The sequence below is a fragment of the Lutra lutra genome, chromosome 6 (genome assembly GCF_902655055.1).
Source record: "Lutra lutra chromosome 6, mLutLut1.2, whole genome shotgun sequence".
NCBI classification, from domain to species: Eukaryota; Metazoa; Chordata; class Mammalia; order Carnivora; family Mustelidae; genus Lutra; species Lutra lutra.
In genome coordinates, this window is record NC_062283.1 from 127,182,772 (window position 1) to 127,202,023 (window position 19,252).

At 40.9% G+C, this 19,252-nt stretch overlaps 1 protein-coding gene and 1 long non-coding RNA gene across 3 annotated transcripts in view; one reads left to right on the forward strand and one right to left on the reverse strand.

Annotated features, from left to right (window-relative positions):
- LOC125101736 (uncharacterized) overlaps positions 1–19,252 on the forward strand; it is a 25,920-nt gene continuing 6,668 nt past the window's right edge. The window contains exons 1-2 of the long non-coding RNA XR_007127908.1: positions 1–684; positions 7,861–7,959. This is a non-coding gene — a long non-coding RNA (uncharacterized LOC125101736). The remainder of the gene's footprint in view (positions 685–7,860; positions 7,960–19,252) is intronic.
- POPDC3 (popeye domain containing 3) overlaps positions 17,215–19,252 on the reverse strand; it is a 17,993-nt gene continuing 15,955 nt past the window's right edge. For both annotated transcript variants that reach the window (XM_047732083.1, XM_047732084.1), the window contains exons 3-4: positions 19,023–19,131; positions 17,215–18,028 (exon numbers count right to left, since the gene is read on the reverse strand). In XM_047732083.1, the coding sequence (XP_047588039.1) occupies positions 17,747–18,028; positions 19,023–19,131 (391 nt within the window). In that variant the 3' untranslated portion in view covers positions 17,215–17,746. The remainder of the gene's footprint in view (positions 18,029–19,022; positions 19,132–19,252) is intronic.

A 19,252-nucleotide genomic window follows, 5' to 3' on the forward strand; every position in this document is an offset into this window, starting at 1 on the left:
GCCTCGGCGCGCCTCGAGGCCCCGCTGCTCCGGCGCGACCGCCGCGTCTGCACCGCGGTGATCAGTTTGAAACACCCGCTTTTTTCTTTCCCCGTTTCCTCTCTACTTCTCGATTCTGTCCTTGTTTGGGCATCGGTGGGGGGCGGGCAACCTCCTAGGACCCGCGTCGTTGGTGGCTCCCCTCCATGGGGCTAACTCCAGAGGTAGGACCCCGGCAGGGAAAGAAAGCAGGATAAAAATGAGAACTAGAATTTCATTCCCCTCAAAGTCGAAGGACCCACTCTCGTAACTCCTCTTTGGGACACCCGCTCGCCTCTCAGCACCAGCAGGAAGGGCGGGGAGAGCGCGCAGCTCCGCTTCGGAGCCCTTGCCGCGGAGGCTGGCTGGCTCGCACCGACGCAGGACACCACCCTCGGGAACGGGCTAGGGGTCGGAGGAAGCCCGCCCTGTGGCGGCTGGGCCGCGCGGGACGGACTTTTGACCCAAGCCCCGTTCGTTTTCAAAGAAGGAGGGCGCTTATCCGAAATTTGCATTCGCATGGCGGTTCAGGGCCCTTCACTTTAAGCTAAGCTCCACCCGAAATTGCCAAGTGAATTTGGTAGATTTGGGACCCTAAGTTGGAAACCGAGATACGAAAGTGTGCTCCAATCAATCTTTACTTTTCCCAGAGGACACCTATTTGGGGTAAGAAATGCAGGGCGAATTAATGAAGAGTTGGCTGGGGGGGGGGGGGGGGAAGGGCTGGAGGACAAAAGAGGAAGGAGATTAGATGGACATTCAGTTTACACTCGAAATGTCCCATCGTGGGATACAATTTGTGCCGCTTATTAGAGTATGAGGTTGATGGTGCGTGCCAAACATGATCCCAACACGAAAAAGACGACAGGTACATTACAAGGTGGGTACCCGAAGTGCACACTTGCCAAGTCTCTCCAAAAAGAGGCAGGACAACACCGTGTTCAAGAACATGGGGCCTAAGGCCGGACAGGCTGGGTTTGAAACCAGCCTTGGGCACCAGCTGGCTGTGTGACCTTGGAAAGTTACTTAGCTTTTCTGTGCTTCTGTTTCATTTTTTGTACCTTGGGGATGGTAATGACAATGATGATGATTACACCTGTGCCTCATTAGAGTGCTTTGAGGACTGGGTTTAATCTATGCAAGAGGCTTAGAATGGGATGTTGTACGTAGTGAGTTCTATGTATATGAATATATATTATACTGACAAACCTCCTTCTCTAACGTGTTTGAAATTTGTTATAACTACTCAAGGTTCATTTTCAAGGCTACTTCTTCAGAGTCTTTCTTTCTAGATACTCTGCCAGCCATTTGGTAGCTACTGCTAAGTACATTTAAAGATGTAGATACAATAATATATGTGCGCAGAGATTCTGCATGGATATGCATTGGAGAATGGCTTATAATAAAGAACACTGGAAATAACCTAAATTCTAACCATAGATGAATAAGTAAGTTCTAGAACAAACAACCTTGTTCTAAGCAGGAAAAGAAAAAAAAAAAAAAAGCTGTAGAGGGGCGGCTGGTTGGCTCAATCAGTAGAACCTGCCATTCTTGACTTTGCAATCAAGAGTTAGAGCCCTGTGTTGAGATTGGAGTCTACTTAAAAATTTTTTGGAGAAATATTAGAAATATAATAATGTCAACTAATTATATAGAACAGAGGCTGGTGATCTATGGTCTAAAGGTCCAGCCCACTATCCATTTTTGCATAGCCCAAGAGCTAATACGACTTTTACATTTTTTATCGGTCAAAAAAATCAAAAGAATAATATGTCATGATGTGTGAGTATTATATGAAATTCAAACTCAATGTCCACTGAGTTTATTTATTTATTTTTTTAAGATCTTATTTATTTAAGAGAGAGACAAGCATGGGGAGAGGGAGAAGAAGACTCCCCTGTGAGCAGGAGCCTAATGCAGGGCTTGATCGCAGGATCTCAAGATCAGGACTGAAGCTTAAGGCAGACGCTCAACCCACTGAGACACCCAGGTGCCCCATTTGTTCATTGAGTTTAATTGGAACCCAGCTATACTCACTCATTTATGGCTGCTTTTGTGCTCCAAAGGCAGCATGGAGGAGTTCCAACAGAAACCATATGCCCCAGTGAAGCCTAAAATAGTTACTTTCTAGTTCTTTACTATTGTCCTTTTATAATAGAGTATACTTTTGTCCTGGATAGTGGTTTAGAAATATTAAGCCATTGAATCCTCACAATGAACCCTATGAAGAAATAATTAATACTATTATCACCATTTTATAAATGGGAAGCTGAGGAAACAGAGAGGCAGAGTGGTCTGCTCCAGGTCGCCCAGCTAAAGAGCTGATCCAGGATGTGAACTAGGCTGTCTAGTTCCAGAGCTCACGCCTTTGTCCACTAGGTACAAGTTTCTGCTACCTTCTATTTCTAGCTACACTGCTTCCCACGGAGAGATGCTAAGTAGAAAAAGGCAAGTGACGGGGTGTGTGGAATATTAGAAATCATCCATGATAAGCTCTAAAATGTGTACCTTCCTTACCTCAGAGTGATGAGGTTGTAAATGATTTTTCTTCTTTTCTCCTTTCTTCCCTTCCTCCCTCTCTACCCTTCTTCCAACTCCTCCCACTCCTCCTCCTGCTTCTCCTTCTGCTAAACTTTCTACAATGATTGTATGTTACTTTTATAGTAATTTAAAAACATATTTATTAAAATAGTATATCCCAGGTTCTGGCTTTTGCAGATGGGAAGGCCAGACTCCAGAGGTACGGTTACAGTCAGCTGGTACAGGGCACACTCATTCCTTACCTAGCAGAATAAGATGCCTGTAAGGTCTATACATCATATAAAGATTGTATATTTTTATAAAAGAGTAGTGGATTCAAAATCCTAAGACTTGAGAACTGGCATTTCATAGAGTCTGTGTTTTCTCTGAGTATGTGTTTCATAGAAAGAAGGGACTGAACTAAATCTAAAAGTGTCACTATTCTGCACCTGAGGATTAAAACATAATTTAATATGTAAGTTTCTTATCACAGATGTATGAATAATAATAGCTCTATAAAATTTAAGATAAGAATTTTAGACACAGAACTTGGTTTTGGAATGGCGTCTGCTCCCTTGTCTCCTCCTGCTTGTCACGGAGAGGTCAGACTGAAAGATTCTGAACACTATTTGGAAGCTGATATCATGCAAGGAAGTAACTTTCACAGAAGTATAAAATGAAAAACATACATACAAGGGATAAATGACAAAATAAAGGCCAGCCTGTCTCCTCTGCAAAAACTCTGGCTAACGTAACTTAAATTGACATAATTACTTCTACCTTTATTTCTTCATGGGCATCCTAGACTGCTTTTGCTATCTAGACAAAGCCTTGATGAAATTTCAAAGTTCAGATAGAGTAGATTTTGGGAAAATAAAACAAGACGTCAGGGAGTCCCTGTTTTTTTTATTTTATTTTATTTTATTTTATTTTATTTATTTATTTGGCAGAGAGAGATCACAAGTAGACAGAGAGGCAGGCAGAGAGAGAGAGAGAGAGAGAAGCAGGCTCCCTGCCGAGCAGAGAGCCCGATGCGGGCCTCGATCCCAGAACCCTGAGATCATGACCTGAGCCGAAGGCAGCGGCTTAACCCACTGAGCCACTCAGGCGCCCCGGAGTCCCTGTTTTTAAAAGTATGTAGCATTATCTTTCATATCCATATCTGCCCATATCTGGTTGACATCAGTGCAGTCTTTCTTATTTTATGGAGACCATAGCTTCTTCTGGTATGGTCTCTAGGTAGACAGTTCTGATCAAACATGGACTATTAAATGATGATTTAATTAGATTTTTTGTATACCTAAGTTCCTTGCATTAAATGTTTCATTAAATTTTTCATTGACCAGTTTGACAACCAATGTCGTTGACTTTTTAAATTTCTTTACCTTTCCTTTTTTTAAAAAAACTAATAAAAGGGGAAGCTGGGTGGCTCAGTTGGTTAAGCATCCAACTTGGTTTTGGCTCAGCTCATGATCTCAGGGTGGTGCGATCCAGCACCAGGTGGGGCTCCGCGCTAAGCATGGAGTCTGCTTGAAGATTCTTTCCCACTCCTTCTCACTCACCTTCTGCTCTTCTCCCCACTGGCACGTGCATGCTCTCTCTCTCTCAAATAAATAAATAAAATCTATTAAAATTTAAAAAAATAAAAAATTAATAAAAAATTAAAAATTAATAGACTTTGTTTTGTTAGAGCAGGTTTAGATTTATACATGATTGAGCAGATGGTCTAGGAAGTTTCTATATACCCCCTTCTCCCTTGCTCAGAGTTTCTCCTGTTATTAAGATCTTATATTAATGTGATACGTTTGTCACAATGGAGAACCACTGTTGATACATTATTATGAAAAAACTTACATTAGGGTTCAGCATTGTAGAGTCCTATGGGTTTTGCCAAATGTATATAATGTTGGGTATCCACCTGTGACATAGTAAGAAATATATGTATTTGGTGTTTTTTCCTAGTTCTCAGAGAGCTTCTAAAACCTTTATAATTTCTTGAGTGATGGGATGCTGGGGCACATTTTTTTCTAATATTCAGTGTTTGACCTTCAATTCCTGACATGGCACTCCGAAGCCTTTGTGATTTCCCGAGTGATGGGGATGATAGGAGCATCTAACACAGAACTCCTAGACCCCCTTGGAATTTCCTTGGTGAGAAGAACATTTTTTGTTCTAATGAGATGACTCTGGGTGGGCTCCTGGTTAGTTTCTGGATAGGGCCTGATCACCAGAAAGACCAAAGCCATGATTGGAAACTTGGAACTTCCAGCCGCACCCTTCATCTACTGCTGAGGGGAGAGGGGCTGGGGACTGAATGAATAATCGATACTGCCTACATGATGAAGTATCACAAAAATCCCTAAATGAAGGAGTTTTATCCAGCTTGGGAGAGTGCATCCACCTACTGGGAAGGTGGCACAACCCAATTCCACAGGGACAGAAGTTCCTGCACTTAGGAGCCTTCTGGACCTTACCCCGTGTACTTCCTTATCTGGCTGTTCATTTGTATCCTTTATTATATCCTTTACATACCAGCAGATGTGTTTCCCTGTGTTCCGTGAGTTGTTATAGCAAATTGTCAAACCTGAGGACAAGGTCAAGGGAACCCCAATTTATAGCCAAGTCAGACAGAAGTGTGACCCTGGGGGCCCACTACTTGTGGTTGGCCTCTGCAGTAAGGAGGTACTCATGTGGAACTGAGACCCAACCTGAGGGTGTGCACTAACTCAGTCAGAATTGCATTGTAAGACACCCATTTGGCGGCTGGAGAGTTGGAGAATTGGTTAGTGTGGGAACTGCCCCACCCCCACCCCATTTGGTGTCTAGTGTTGTGAGGAGAGGAAATAGAGTTTTCTTTTAGTGACGTCAAGTACCCACCATTATAGTATCATAGCAAGGAGTTTCACTGCCCTAAACATCCCCTGTCCGCCATCTATTCATCCGTCTCTTTCCTCCCCTCCCTACCCCTGGCAATCACGGATATTTTTTACTGTCTCCATAGTTTTGCCTTTTCTAAAATGTCACATAGTTGGCATCATATAGAATATTGACTTTTTTTTTTTAAAGATTTTATTTATTTATCAGAGAGAGGGAGGAAGAGAGAGCAAGCACAGGCATACAGAGTGGCCGGCAGAGGCAGAGGGAGAAGCAGGCTCCCTGCCGAGCAAGGAGCCCGATGTGGGACTCGATCCCAGGACTCTGGGATCATGACCTGAGCCGAAGGCAGCTGCTTAACCAACTGAGCCACCCAGGCGTCCCAGAATATTGACTTTTCAGACTGGCTTCTTTCACTAAGATATATGCATTTACGTTTCCTCCATTTTTTTTTTTTTCCTGAGTCTTGATAGCTCATTTTTAAAGTCACTGAATAATAGTCCATAGGATGGATATACACAGTTTGTTTACACATTCACCCTTTTATGAACATCTTGGTTTCTTCCAGTGTGTGGTGATTATGAATAAATCTGCTATAAACATTGGTGTGTAGGTTTTTGAGTGGACAAGTTTCCAACCCATTTTGGTAAATACCATGGACAGCAATTGTTAGATTGTGTAGTGGGACTATGCTAGCTTGGTAAGAAACTGCCATACGGCCTTCCAAAGTGGCTATACCATTTTCCATTCCCACCACCAATGAGAGAGAGTTCCTGTTATTTTACATTCTTGCTAGTATTTGGTATTACGAATTTTTTTTCAATTTAGTCATTTTAATGACTAAATTTTTAATGACATTTAAACTGACACGGTTATTTTGTTTAAAATAACTAAACAGGTTATACATTGAACGGATGTTTGTATCTTGGCTAAATAAAAAATGAGAAATGTCTCAAAGCAAAGGGATATGAAGCCCACAGTCTTTAGAAAAGTAATTAAAACAGCGTCTATCTAAATATTTCTAAATTCATGGAGAAGCTCCATAAAAAATTTTGCATTACCACTGATTCATTAAAAAATGAGTTTTTAGGGGTGCCTGGGTGGCTCAGTCGTTAAGCCTCTGCCTTCAGCTCAGGTCTTGTCCCAGGGTCCTGGAATTGAGCCTCTCATTGGGCTCCCTGCTCCTCAGGAAGCCTGCTTCTCCCTCTCCCACTCCCCTTACTTGTGTTCCCTCTCCCGCTGTGTCTCTCTCTGTCAAATAAATAAAATCTTAAAAAATTAAAAATAAAAATGAGTTTTTACCCAAAGGGTAAAACTCCTAACTGAAAAGTGACTCAGAACTTTAAGAGGACAATGAATTATGAAGGCATTCAAAAGCGGGGTGGAGGGATTGGAATTAGCGGCTGGATTTGAACCATGGTTCTATATTTAAAAAGCTAGGTGAATTCAAATCATTTATTAAACTCTTCTGGGCTTCACTCACTTGTCTATAAAATCAGGATAAGAATTCATATTTGACAGGATTATCTTGACCTTTAGAGACCATGTTTTTTAAAAAAATGTCTGGCATCAAGTTTTTGGTACATTAATTGGACATTTTTTCTATCCCCCTTACAGTGCTCTGCACATGGTACAGAATGGATAAAAATTATTAGAATTTCAGTCATCAAAATTCCCTAGTCTGGTGAAATAGTTGAAATATCTTATGAACACATGAAATAGCTAAGAGGTAGTTTTATTTTTTATGTATTTGCCTGTTGTAAACAACTGGACTCCAGCAGACCCAAGACTGATGTTTCAAACAAAATTTGTAAATTGCAGGACTTTGGCACATGCTAAAATTTCCAGTGGTTTGGGGTTTCCTTGGAGTAGCCAGAAATGAGATATTGGCTTCAAAAGCAAACTCATAAAATATGCAGTAGTATAGATTCTAGAAACCGGGCACTTGGCAGAGCTAAGGTACGGTCATTTACCATTCTGGGGTTGGCAGAAACATGCACACGGTGACTATTATGTCAAAAACTAGAGGCCTGATAGTCCTTCTGTCTGTTCTCCCTCATGTAGCTTTCATTCTAAAGCAGAAGAGTTACATTTGTGAATTATGTGTTTTAAATATTGACAACAACAAACGAAGGTCCTAGATGAAGCGTGTAATAGGATTTCTTAATCTTTTAGGAAGTTGTTTCAAAGAGAATGAAGCTATTATAAGGAGTTAAGCATGACAGAATTACAGTTTTTTAAAAAATGGGAAAAGATGATCAGAGAAATAACTGAATTCACAATCAATTCCCGCAGACCCCTCAAACTGGGATCCCAGTTGGGTCCTCAAAACAAAACTGGGTGCTAGGGCCTGGGCAGTCACCCCCAGAAGACAGGTTCCAAAGTCTAGCTCCAACCACTGCAATGACCTCTCTTGTGTTTTGTTCTTTCCCTTTTGGGACTTTCTAGAAATTCACAGACCCTCAAACCCTGTCTACGAATCCCCAGTTAATCATATCTACTTGTAGAGAAGAGAAATGCAACAACCCGAGGAAGACAATTTAAAAGGTACTATTTTTTATTTTTTTTAGTGTGTCAGTAACTTCTTTATATGAGGCATTTTGTGGTTATAAAGGAAAAATTGTGAATGATAGAAAAATAACTTCTGGCAATTCTTGGTAACGCGTCGTCTAGGGTATAGATAAAATTCTGATGGACAGTGAAGCTGTGGGGTGACTTGGAATCTATATCTGGTGAAAGCAGAACTTCATAGAGTTTCTACTGAGCAGTGTCATTCTCTTGTGTAATTAATCCTCAAAAAGGACTGGTCTTGGAGGTAAATGTGAGGTCCGATAATAGCCAGCCCAGTAATTGACATCAGCTTGAAAAAAAACCCAGAGCAACACATTATAAAGATGGAATAATAAAATAAAGTTGGGAATAATGACATTGCCAACCGGCATTAATTGATGTGCAAAAGCACTCAGAGTTCTCGGGAGAAAAGAATTATTTAAATGCAAATGATTACTACTACTACTACTACTACTTAAATTGTTGTAATAAATTCATGAAAATAAGACACCTCCTGAGCTTAATGCATATATAAAACCGAATAAAATATTTATGAGTCTGCTTCCAGCATTTTTATCATCTGGCCTAAAAAATGGTAAACAAGATGAAATATTTTTTTAGCCCAAGACCAAACCTATTTGGTATAATCTAGAACCACAAAATGGTTACGATGGTATTTGGCTTGAAAACCACCAAGAGTGCCACACACTTCCCTGGGAGAACAAGGTCGTGCTTTGACAAGGTAAGGGTTTTAGAATAATCGAGTCTCCAAAGTCTGGGAAGAATTAGAAATACTTTGGGGAAGCACATGTTTGGATAGAACACGAATTTGGCTTTCATGCCCTGTACAAAACTCTTTGTACACAGTTCTCTGCCTGCCACAACTTAGGAATTTCTTGGTAACATCAACTACATACTTCAAGTTATCTGAAGAGAAGTGCAATGAATATATTATAAACTCAGAAAATGGCATCTAAAAGCAACAAAGCATTCCAAAGTGAGTTGGGAAATCTCACAGATGACTTCAGGTGACTGTTTTAATGAATAAATAATACTTCAGTACCTAGAAGATGTATGTGGAATAGCAAAAAAAAAAAAAAAATCTAGTAAAAAATATTGCTATTAATGACCATCTTAAGATGAAATCATCAAAAATGCCTTGGCATTTGGTTCTTACATTATTAATGGTTAATGTATTGGTGTGTGATTCCCACACGTTTCAAAGTGAAATTACAGAAATGGGATTCTCCCGAGCAGTTAGTCTATAACGCTGTTATGGCTTTTATCACTTGCTGTCTTTTGCATATTTATGTACAGGTCTCTTTCTCCTTTTAAGTGGTTAGTTTCTGGGGGGTAGGAAGTGTGTTTGGTTTACCTTTCATATCTCCATGGTACTTAGCATGTGATTTGCATATATTTGGAACTCAGTAAATATTAGTGGATGGAATAATTGAGTGCATTTGTTTCAAGTACTGTTATTCTCCAATAGAAGAAACATTAAATATTTTTGAATTTGTTTTACAACTTAAGTTATTATGAATGGGGAAGTAACAGAAGAAATATATACCGACACGTTAACAGAAGTCAGGTTGGAATGGTGGAATTATTGTCTTTATTATTCACTTTAGTCCAGCTTACTTATAATGTGATCACATCATTTTTCTGATAAAAGGAATAAATAACAACGAAATGACACGTGATGTTCTAGATCACTTTATTAGAATTATGGTGGCTTCTCTTTCATAATAGTGACACCTCACTCCCCTACCCATCCTCATCCGTCCCACCCACCTCTCTTCCCTCCTCCCATCTAGCTGACTTGTGATGAACAGGAACAAGCTGGAAGAGATGGGTTTGGAAGGAAGGGAGGAGATGAGGATCTAAGCCTGAGATGTATTCATTCATTCATTCATTCATTCATTCTTCATTCATTTAAAAACACGGAGTGGTCTGATGGTGAGAAATGCCTGGGGTCAGGGTGCAGTGGAGGAAGAATGCAGAGACCTCAGTGTCACAGCCACACTCTTGGGGCCATCAGCCCAGAACCCCAGAGACCAAGAGGCCAAGCAACATTGCTGTCCATCCAGGGAGGACTCAGAAGACAGAGAGGCCAAAACACCTCTTCTCCTCTTCCATGAGGCCTTGTAAACTTGCCCTTGCCCCCAGAGCAAGGAGAGAAGCAGAAAGACTGACAGAATTATTTTAAATGATTGTTTAGAAGGGGAAGAAACTGTTCTTAAGTGTCAGGATCAAGTATTTTCTGCCATCACAGGTGAGAGGGTATGAGAACAGGATGAGATCACTAACAGGTTTTAAAAAGGTGTGTTTTGGGGTGCCTGGGTGGCTCAGTGGGTTAAAGCCTCTGCCTTCAGCTCAGGTCATGATCTCGGGGTCCCGGGATCGAGCCCCGCATCGGGCTCTTTGCTCGGCGGGGAGCCTGCTTCCTCCTCTCTCTCTCTGCCTGCCTCTCTGCCTACCTGTGATCTCTATCTGTCAAATAAATAAATAAAATCTTTAAAAAAAAAAAAAAAAAGGTGTGTTTTGCACACGTTGGAGTGGTGTTTCCCCATTTCATATGTCCTGCACATTTTATTCATTTTTTTAAAAAATAATGAGTACTTGACCTCAGAGGAGGTCAAACTCTACAAACTACATTTCTGAGAAACATGAAATACAAAAACTGTTATATTATTTATCATTTAAAATAGAATTACTCTCAGGGGACACAATAATCCATCACATGTTTCCAACACAAAGAGACTCTAAGCTAAATCAGCTTGCAAATTTTCAACCCAGAGAATGATCTTGGAACCTGAAAACTAATAACTGTGCATTCTGAACAAATATTGCTGAAACTCAGTTCTACATCAGCAAAAGAGTGTGGCTTTGAAGTCACTTAAAGATAGAATAGTTCTGTATCATGCAGAAAAAATGATACATAGAAAAATATTATTACAGGTCTTTAATTTTATTTAATGAGAAAACTGCCAGTGGCACTGCATAGTCAAAGTCCAACTGGGAGGGAGAGTCAGTATTAAAATTCAGATATGGGGCGCCTGGGTGGCTCAGTGGGTTAAGCCGCTGCCTTCGGCTCAGGTCATGATCTCAGGGTCCTGGGATCGAGTCCCGCGTCGGGCTCTCTGCTCAGCAGGGAGCCTGCTTCCCTCTCTCTCTCTCTCTGCCTGCCTCTCCGTCTACTTGTGATCTCTCTCTGTCAAATAAATAAATAAAAATCTTAAAAAAAAAATAAAAAAAATAAAATTCAGATATGGATTCAAGAACAGATGCAATTACTTTCCTTTGATTCAATAAATATTTACAAAGCAGCTACCATGTACCAGGCACTGTTCCCAAACAGATATAGACTAGTGGGGGAGTTTGAAAAGAAAATTCCTTTCCACCGAAAAATAGATATTATGCTCATACATTGGCTAAACTTTGATCTCAGATGACCCGATTCCTACCCATAGTAATACCCTGTTCCTCACAAATGTCCACTTATACTGCACTGAAAAATATCTTTTGTATCTTGGAGACCTCACTGGCTACTATTTGAAGATGTTTCTGTTTACAAAGTTTCACCGTGCATGTAGTTTTATTCCATCTTTGAAAAGAGAGAGAAACAGCACTACAGGGGGACACTAAATTAATTTACTTGTAAGTTGGGGGGTCATGGCACATAAAGCTTGGTGGCCTGAGATAAGGAAGTAAAATTTTCTCAGTAAAATTTCTGGAGAGATCACAAATAAGATATGGAAATATCTGAAACGATAGGGGACAAATCCCAGGTTTAAAGAATTTATTTAAACGACCTCAAAGAGGGTGCTTGGGTGGCTCAGTCAGTTAAGCATCTGCCTTTGGCTCAGGTCAAGATCCCAGAGTCCTGGGATCGATCCCCACATCAGGCTCTCTGCTCAGCCGCTCAGCAGAGACCCGCTTCTTGCTCTGCTCTCTCATGCTCTACTCATGCTCTCTCTCTCCTCTCGAATTAAACAAACAAACTGCTTCAGAGAAGCTGGGCCATGCTCTTTCATATAGCCATTTTAATAAGGTTACATTTAATTGCACATTTTACTTATAAGCCTCATTTGAACTCAAGTGAGTTTCTGATGGTTCTGAAGAAGAAAGGTTCATATTTAGATCCCCGCGCTGTCACCAACAAATTCAGCAGATGTATAATTAGCCTCTTGGCTTTGACTTTTCTTTTGGTTCAGATTGGGGGCATCTTAGCTCCCTTCAAGTCACTCAGCACCATGGTCCGTGTAGCGTGCAAAGTGCAAGCACACTGATTTGGAAGAACACGGTGAAATTGAGTGTCACCACTTACTGTAATCCAGCCTCTCTAATTTTTACCCATAAAGTGGGATTCTTTCAAGAAACAAGTAAAGGAAATATGTGGACATGCTTTGTAAACTATAAAGTATTAAATCAATGTAAGATTTTGCTTTGTGATTCTATAATTTGGGAGATAATTTTATATTTAGTAAGAGTGATAATCACAGGTTAGATCATACAAAGCATCTCACATTTTATCAAGTGGGGCTAGAATCCTACTGTAAAAGTATGTAAAAACAAATAGTTTTGGAATCCTATGAATAAAATAAGATTACATTTATTAAGATCACTAAAGTGTAAATTGAAATAAAGAGAAAAATTATAGTTCAAGACACAAATAATCAGTTCTTTGGGGGGAAAAAGTTCTCTGTCACTCTTTAATAGCTAGCAGGTTTTAAAACTAGTCAGATTTAGCATAATAATAAAACCTCAGATTAAATTGAAAATGTTACATGCAAATGTACAATCCCGCATTAAAATGATAGTAACACTCATAGATGACTAAGAGCTAAAGTAGTATTTCAGACTTGCAACATCTTTTCATTATTGTAAGATTTTTGAACTTGAAATCACACACAGTTCTATCAACTTGAACTTGTATTTTATTATAAGTCTATCTGATACTAATATTTATTTGTATTTTTTATTGATATGTAGGTATTAAATTTTAGTAGAAGGAAGAAAAATAAGGGAATTGGGCCCACTGATGGCCCACATTTCAGTAAGCTGTCATTTGCTAAAAAATATTAATTTGAGAGCAGCATTTCTGAAGGTTAATTTCTTCTATAACCATGTGTCCTATAGCGATGTGGAACCCAGTCAGTGCAATCCAATGCCACATGTGTATTTATGTCCTTGGTCAAACCAGTGGTCTCAAGTACGTGGTGTATAATGTATCGCTGTTATAATTTGTATTGTCTGCTTAGTATGTTTTTCTTATGGCTCTTGCCAGCTAGATTGGGGGATTTCACTTAGTAACTGCTCTGTCAAATCAATTCTGTCCTTCTGCTTCTGTGCAGTGTGACAAAATGACATCCAAAGCTTATCCAGATGAGCTGAGAGCAACTGAATTGCCTTCTGCTCCTTTGTTGAAGGGGAGAGAAAATTCCTCAGCCCGTAAGTGCTGAGAGAGCATCACGGTATTCTTTATGGTGGATTAATTTTAGCACCATGAGTTCCTTGAGGTGCAAAGTCCAGGGCAAATCTTCCTGGTGCTTTGTGTGGAGGTGAAGTCAAGTTCAAAGGACAAGCTCTTGAGGGGAACGAGAAGCCTTCAAATATCCAACTGCAGTGAAGGTTAAGCAAACAGGGCCCGCAGCCTCTGGCAACTTGCCTAGGTAACTGGGGTGAGTGTTCATGGGCTCGCTTTAAGCCACTTCTTCCTTCCCACCACCCCCCGCCCCAGGCTCCTTCTCAGGGAAGGAATTTAGGACAGAAAATTACAGTCACCCCAGTTCTTTAAGTCATAAGGACAACTCTTGACCAGGATCAGCTTTGTGGGCATGCAAAGGGCCTCAGGCTTACAGAAGCCCTGCATTCAGTTGGTTCAGTGCTCTACTTTCCCCGTTTAAAATTCTTCGTACTTTTGAACAAGGTGCTTCATTTATTTATGCATGTACAGAGCTTGTGTACAAAGCCAGAAAACCATTTTAACACAAGGAAACAAACAGTCCCTCATCTTACTGCACTTTCACCAGTGATAAAGGAATCAAAGGGATTTAGGGCTGAAGACAATTAGGCTGAGATGAAAATGAGCCCAATTTTTAATAGAAATTAAATTTTAAGGGCACTGTGATATTGTGCTTCAGGGGTACTTTTTTTTGGTATCTGTGGTTTTTTTCTTTCTGTCTCAAGTGATCAGAGTATTTTGAGAGAGCAAACTGTGGTTTGCTAGACATTTCAAACCACATATACAGTGTGTGTACATGGAGGCTAGTAGAGGGATTTGATACTTTGGTATTGTTGTGGAAGTGAGAACACCTGGGTGCAAACCAAGGTGTTGGATGGTCGTGTGTCTGTTCTACAGAGGAGGGCTGCTGCTGGCCCTACGCACAAGTGGGAGGATGGTCAGGTTCATCTCCGTACCTCCTCTTTCAACATCCCTTTAGCCTGTTCTGTTGGTACTCTTTCGTTGTCATCCTAAAATGGTTAGATTTCTGGAAAATTTGTGCGTAAATTCTTCTGCTCCCTCTGCCAACATGATTTGAACCAAAAGTCTACATCCCATATTCTCTGTGGTTTGTTCTCGGTTGATTTTCCTGGTTAGAAAGCTCTCCCGTCAGGAACACCTGTGAAATTATTAGCTGGTACTAACTTAAGGTGTGGTGTCTCCTTAGGATTCTCTGTACTTTAATAGCTGAAGGCCTTCTGTTGTACCCAGCAGAGAGCTGCCATTGTGTCTGCTTGCGTAATAGCTGCCCATGATGGCCATGTGGGCCTGGGAGCCAACCTCTCCAACTACTCCTTTAGTTTGTGCTGAACTGGCTGAGTTCAGGAGCTCATCCAGACTAATGATTCAGACCTTGTCACACTGTCCCACTTGCAGCAGATGCTAATGTACAGAAAGATAATGTATGTTACATAACCCCAATACTTCTTCCCCCACTCTTCTTGCTGACTTTGCTTCCTGGGTCACTGAGAAAAGAGAATCATGAGGAAACTTCCACAAGCTCCCAGTACATCTCTCATTTGCCAGCAACCGCTCCCCCCATACTTTCTGCCTGCTCTTCTTCCTAATGATTGATTGTCCCTGTTCCTGTTTAAGTTTACTGGATCCCATCATCACTCACCTGCTCAAGGTCATCCCTCCAGCAATTCGCCCCTCTCTCCTGGATCATTCCCATCAGCATACAGATACATCATTATTTCCCTTATCTTACAACCAACCATGAAAAGCCTTTTCTCTCTTGACCCCACTTCCTGCTCAGGCTACTGTTCTTTCTATTAGACTTCACATCAACATTCCTCGAAAAGCTTACTTGTACTTGCTTTTCTAATTTCTTGCCTTTCCTTTCCCCTCAACCTGCTTTAGTCAAGTGTTTGTTCCCAATCACTGCACTAAAACTGTTCCTGTCAAGTTCACCATGGACCTCCATGCTGCTCAACCCTATGGTTTCTTCTCAGACTTTACAGCACCTGACCTGTCAGCCCCATTTGAGACGGTTCATCGCTCCCTTCTCCTTGAACACTTTCTTCACTTGACTTCCAGGACCTGACACTTCTGGTTTTCTTCCTACCTCACTAGCTGCCCCTTCTCTTGTCCTTTGCTGACTCTTCCGCATCTCCCTGTCCTCTTAACAATGGAGTGCTCCAAGGAAAGGTCCTCCCAATAGTTTTTCTTCTGAAACTACACTTATTGCCTTGGCCATCTCATCTAGTCTCATGGCTTTAAAATATCATCTGTAGGTGACATACGCTCAAGTTTTTATCTCTAGCCCAGACTTTTCTCTTGAACTCTAGACTCATCCAACTATTTATTCTACTTAAGTGTCTAGTAGGCATGGTAGGTTTTACAGGCGAGATAAACAGGACACCAGGCAAGGTAGGCACAAGGCAAGATTTATTAAAGGTGCCGTTGGGCGAGGTTCCGGGACTCTGGAGAGGAGTCGGTGAAGCGCTGGGAGTGGGTCGGGGGAGTCTTTTTTATCTGGGTTAAGACAGGGCATAGGTTTACAAACATATAAAGTAGGGTATTTGGTGATCAGAGGCTATGGGGGAGTTCTGATGCTCCCGTTTCCTGCATAGGTATCGGGTTACTTATAGAGACGTGTCCTGGGCATACATCCTTTTGGTGGGAGAGTCAAGGGTTAAGGAGGGGGTGGGGCCTGGAAGCGGTCATTTCTATTGTTCCTCCTGCATTCCCAAGCCTCCAACCCAACAGGCACCTCACACTTAACCCTCATCTCCCCTTCCAAGTCCACTCTTCTTGTTCCCCTTCCCCCACAGTGTGTTCTCACTAGGCTGACCAATGTGATAGTTGAATTTATTGAATAGGGTCAATCATCCACCTTCTATTTAAAACTCCCCAGTGGCTTCTGGTCACTCTCCGAATAAAAGCCAAAGTCCTTACAGTGAGTTACTGGGCCCCAGCCAATCTGCCCCAAATTCTCTTTGTCATTTCTCCCTAGTGCTCATTCTGTTGTAGCCATGCTGCCTTCTAGCTGGTCCTGCTCAGACCTAAAGGCCTACCCATTTGCTTTCTCTCTGCTCGCCCAGATTGTGCGTTCCCCAGGTGTCTGCGTGGATTGCTCCTTTACTTCCCTCAGGTCTCTATTCAAAGGTTACCGTCATTCAGGCCTTCTTTGACCATCCTATTAAAATGACAATGCCCCATTCTACCTACCGTCCCTAATTAATATCTCTCCCTCCATGGTGACACTCTTTAACTCCAGGTTTTTCTGTTTTATTTTATTATTAGTCTCTCTCACCCTGGAATGTAAATTCTTTGAGGGATGGGATCTGTTACCTGAGGTATTACTAGTGCTCAGGACAGCACGTGGAGCCAAAGCAGGTGCTCAATACATATTGGTTAAATGTCTAATGATTTATCTTTCTACCAAGGAACGTGGCCTGCTCATGATCTTCAGAGAACCAGTTTTCTGAAGATAGGAATCAGATTGCCCATCTGTCTGGTAGCTCTTCTTTACGATGTCAAAGGGTCTCCCGTGTTTGTGTGGTGGGTAGAGCTTTCACTACGGGTCCCTTGCTGTCCAGTCAGACCATTCACACTTGCTCTTTCGGCCAACCGTGTGAGACTGAAACACTGTGCAACGTTTTTACTACTTGTTCCCGGGTATTCTTTTTACTCCGTAATTAATATACATCTTTGTCTTCCACGAAATGCCTCTTTTTAAAATGTTACTGAAAGATTGAGCTGATAAAGTATCTGTTGCAATAAAATAGCCTTCAAGATGGACATATCGTCTCTTGCATTTATTCTACTTTCTAGTCATAGTAAAAAACTTCACATTTAAAATAAATAACCGCTACCTACCACAGTAATCCACCTTGCTTTTGTCAGAGGTTGTGGCCAAAAGTCAGTTCTGGAAACACTGATGTGGACAGTCACAGCCCACTCTCATGCTGAGAGCACTTTCTAGCTGCTTCTTGAGAAGCATTGCCCAGCTCAATAGGGCAGGACATCAGATTTGAATAGATCTGAGGAAATATTTGAGAACACAAAATTCCATTCTTCCAGTTCTGACACAGAAAAGGAGAAACTGCGCACAGTTATTCAGTTCCCCCCTCCGCATTTATTCCAATAAGAAATACAGAGAAATTTGTAAACTTTATTCACAATGCAGAAGTTGAAATGAGTCAAACAGCTGGTGGTGGCATCTTGCCTCTGAGTTTGATTTATAAAATTAATACTGAGTGCAATTTTCTGTATTTCATTTGGGGAATGATGAGAAGGGCCTTTTCTATGATTATCAAACTTCCGACTCTGATATCACTTATCACAACCCTGTCTAGAATTCCGGAAATGTTCTATCAGGGGTGATTTGCGTATTTTTGGACTTGACATTTGATAGAAGTTGGGTAACCGAATATCGTAGTGGTATGTTTTTCCTGTATATACCCTGTCATTCAAGGCATAGAGTTTATCTGCAATGTCACTGCCAATTAAAACTGAAAACAGGCGGGAGATGTAACGATGCTGAGCGAAGAGCAAATACAATTTCTTTCTCCTCCAAGACACATATCGACAATCAGTTTCTGCTGTGAGGGTTACCTAAAAAAAAGTGTAAGGCCACATAAAAAACAAAGATTAGGAAACAACTAAAGTTCTGCCCCCCCCCCTTTTTTGCCCCTATTTTAAATGACTTTCACTTGCTGATTTCTTAGGTTAAAAAAACTGACTCACAATATAGGGTAAAAATGGGGAGAAACTACAAAATGTCTTGGTAAATACATAATTTATAACATGAACAATCACAACGTTGTGCCCATTCCCAATTCATCTCTTTTCAAAATCTGGGTGGATGTATTTTTGTCTTTTCCTGAAGTGAGAGCTACTTGATACTAAAAAATAATGAAGTTGGTGAACGTTAGGGAAGTATTTCCAAGTCAGTCCCAAAGACTGCAGACAAATATTTAATTCTAATCATTTCTGTAGCACAAAATGGAATTTATTTACCTATTCTGCATATGTATATGAATTTATAGTTGCATACACACACGTATGTTACATGTATTCATTCTAGGAAAACAATATACCATAGTAGAATCCACCGAAGTAAGTATCTTTCGAAATTATCAGACACAGCAGCAGAGTAGTGAAGGTAAGTTTAGCATTTTTTTTTTTTTTGCTAGAAAACAACTGAAATCTATTAGCATTTTAAATCTTAAGAATCACTCATTTTTGTAATAAGGGCAGACTTTTAAATTCTTGGTGTTTCTCTACACTGTGTCAGTGGCAGTGTTTTGTTTATAGTCAAATCTCAATTATATTTTGCATATATGCAGCTAAGCAAAGGAAAATTGAAGGGCATCTTTTGTGGACTCTTTCTGCCATATACAAAACCCGTTCTTTTTCTTGTCACTGGCCCTCCACAGACACAGTAATCAGCAAGAGAACTGGGAAGTCAATGCATGCTGCAAAGTACACTCCAAAGTTGAATATAAATCATTGCTCTGTCATCGGCTGCTTTATTTGTTTGCCTGTTTTTAAACAAACATCTGTTTGGAAGAGGCAGTGCTCACTCTGTAGTCCAGTTATCCCTTACCTGAAAGATGCCTTCCTCTGTGGGTCTCAGTGAGTCCCATTCAGGAGAATCCAAGAACTGGAAGGGGAAAATGTAATGCAGAAATTCGCCATCAACGGTCACTCTGATCCTACCCAAACACAAAGAACATCATTTGTGAGAGAAGGAGAAAGCAAGCCCATAACTGGAGGCAAGGGGGAGGGAGCAGTATTTTAGATCTCTGGTGGCCTTTGTGCTTTTAAAATTTTGTA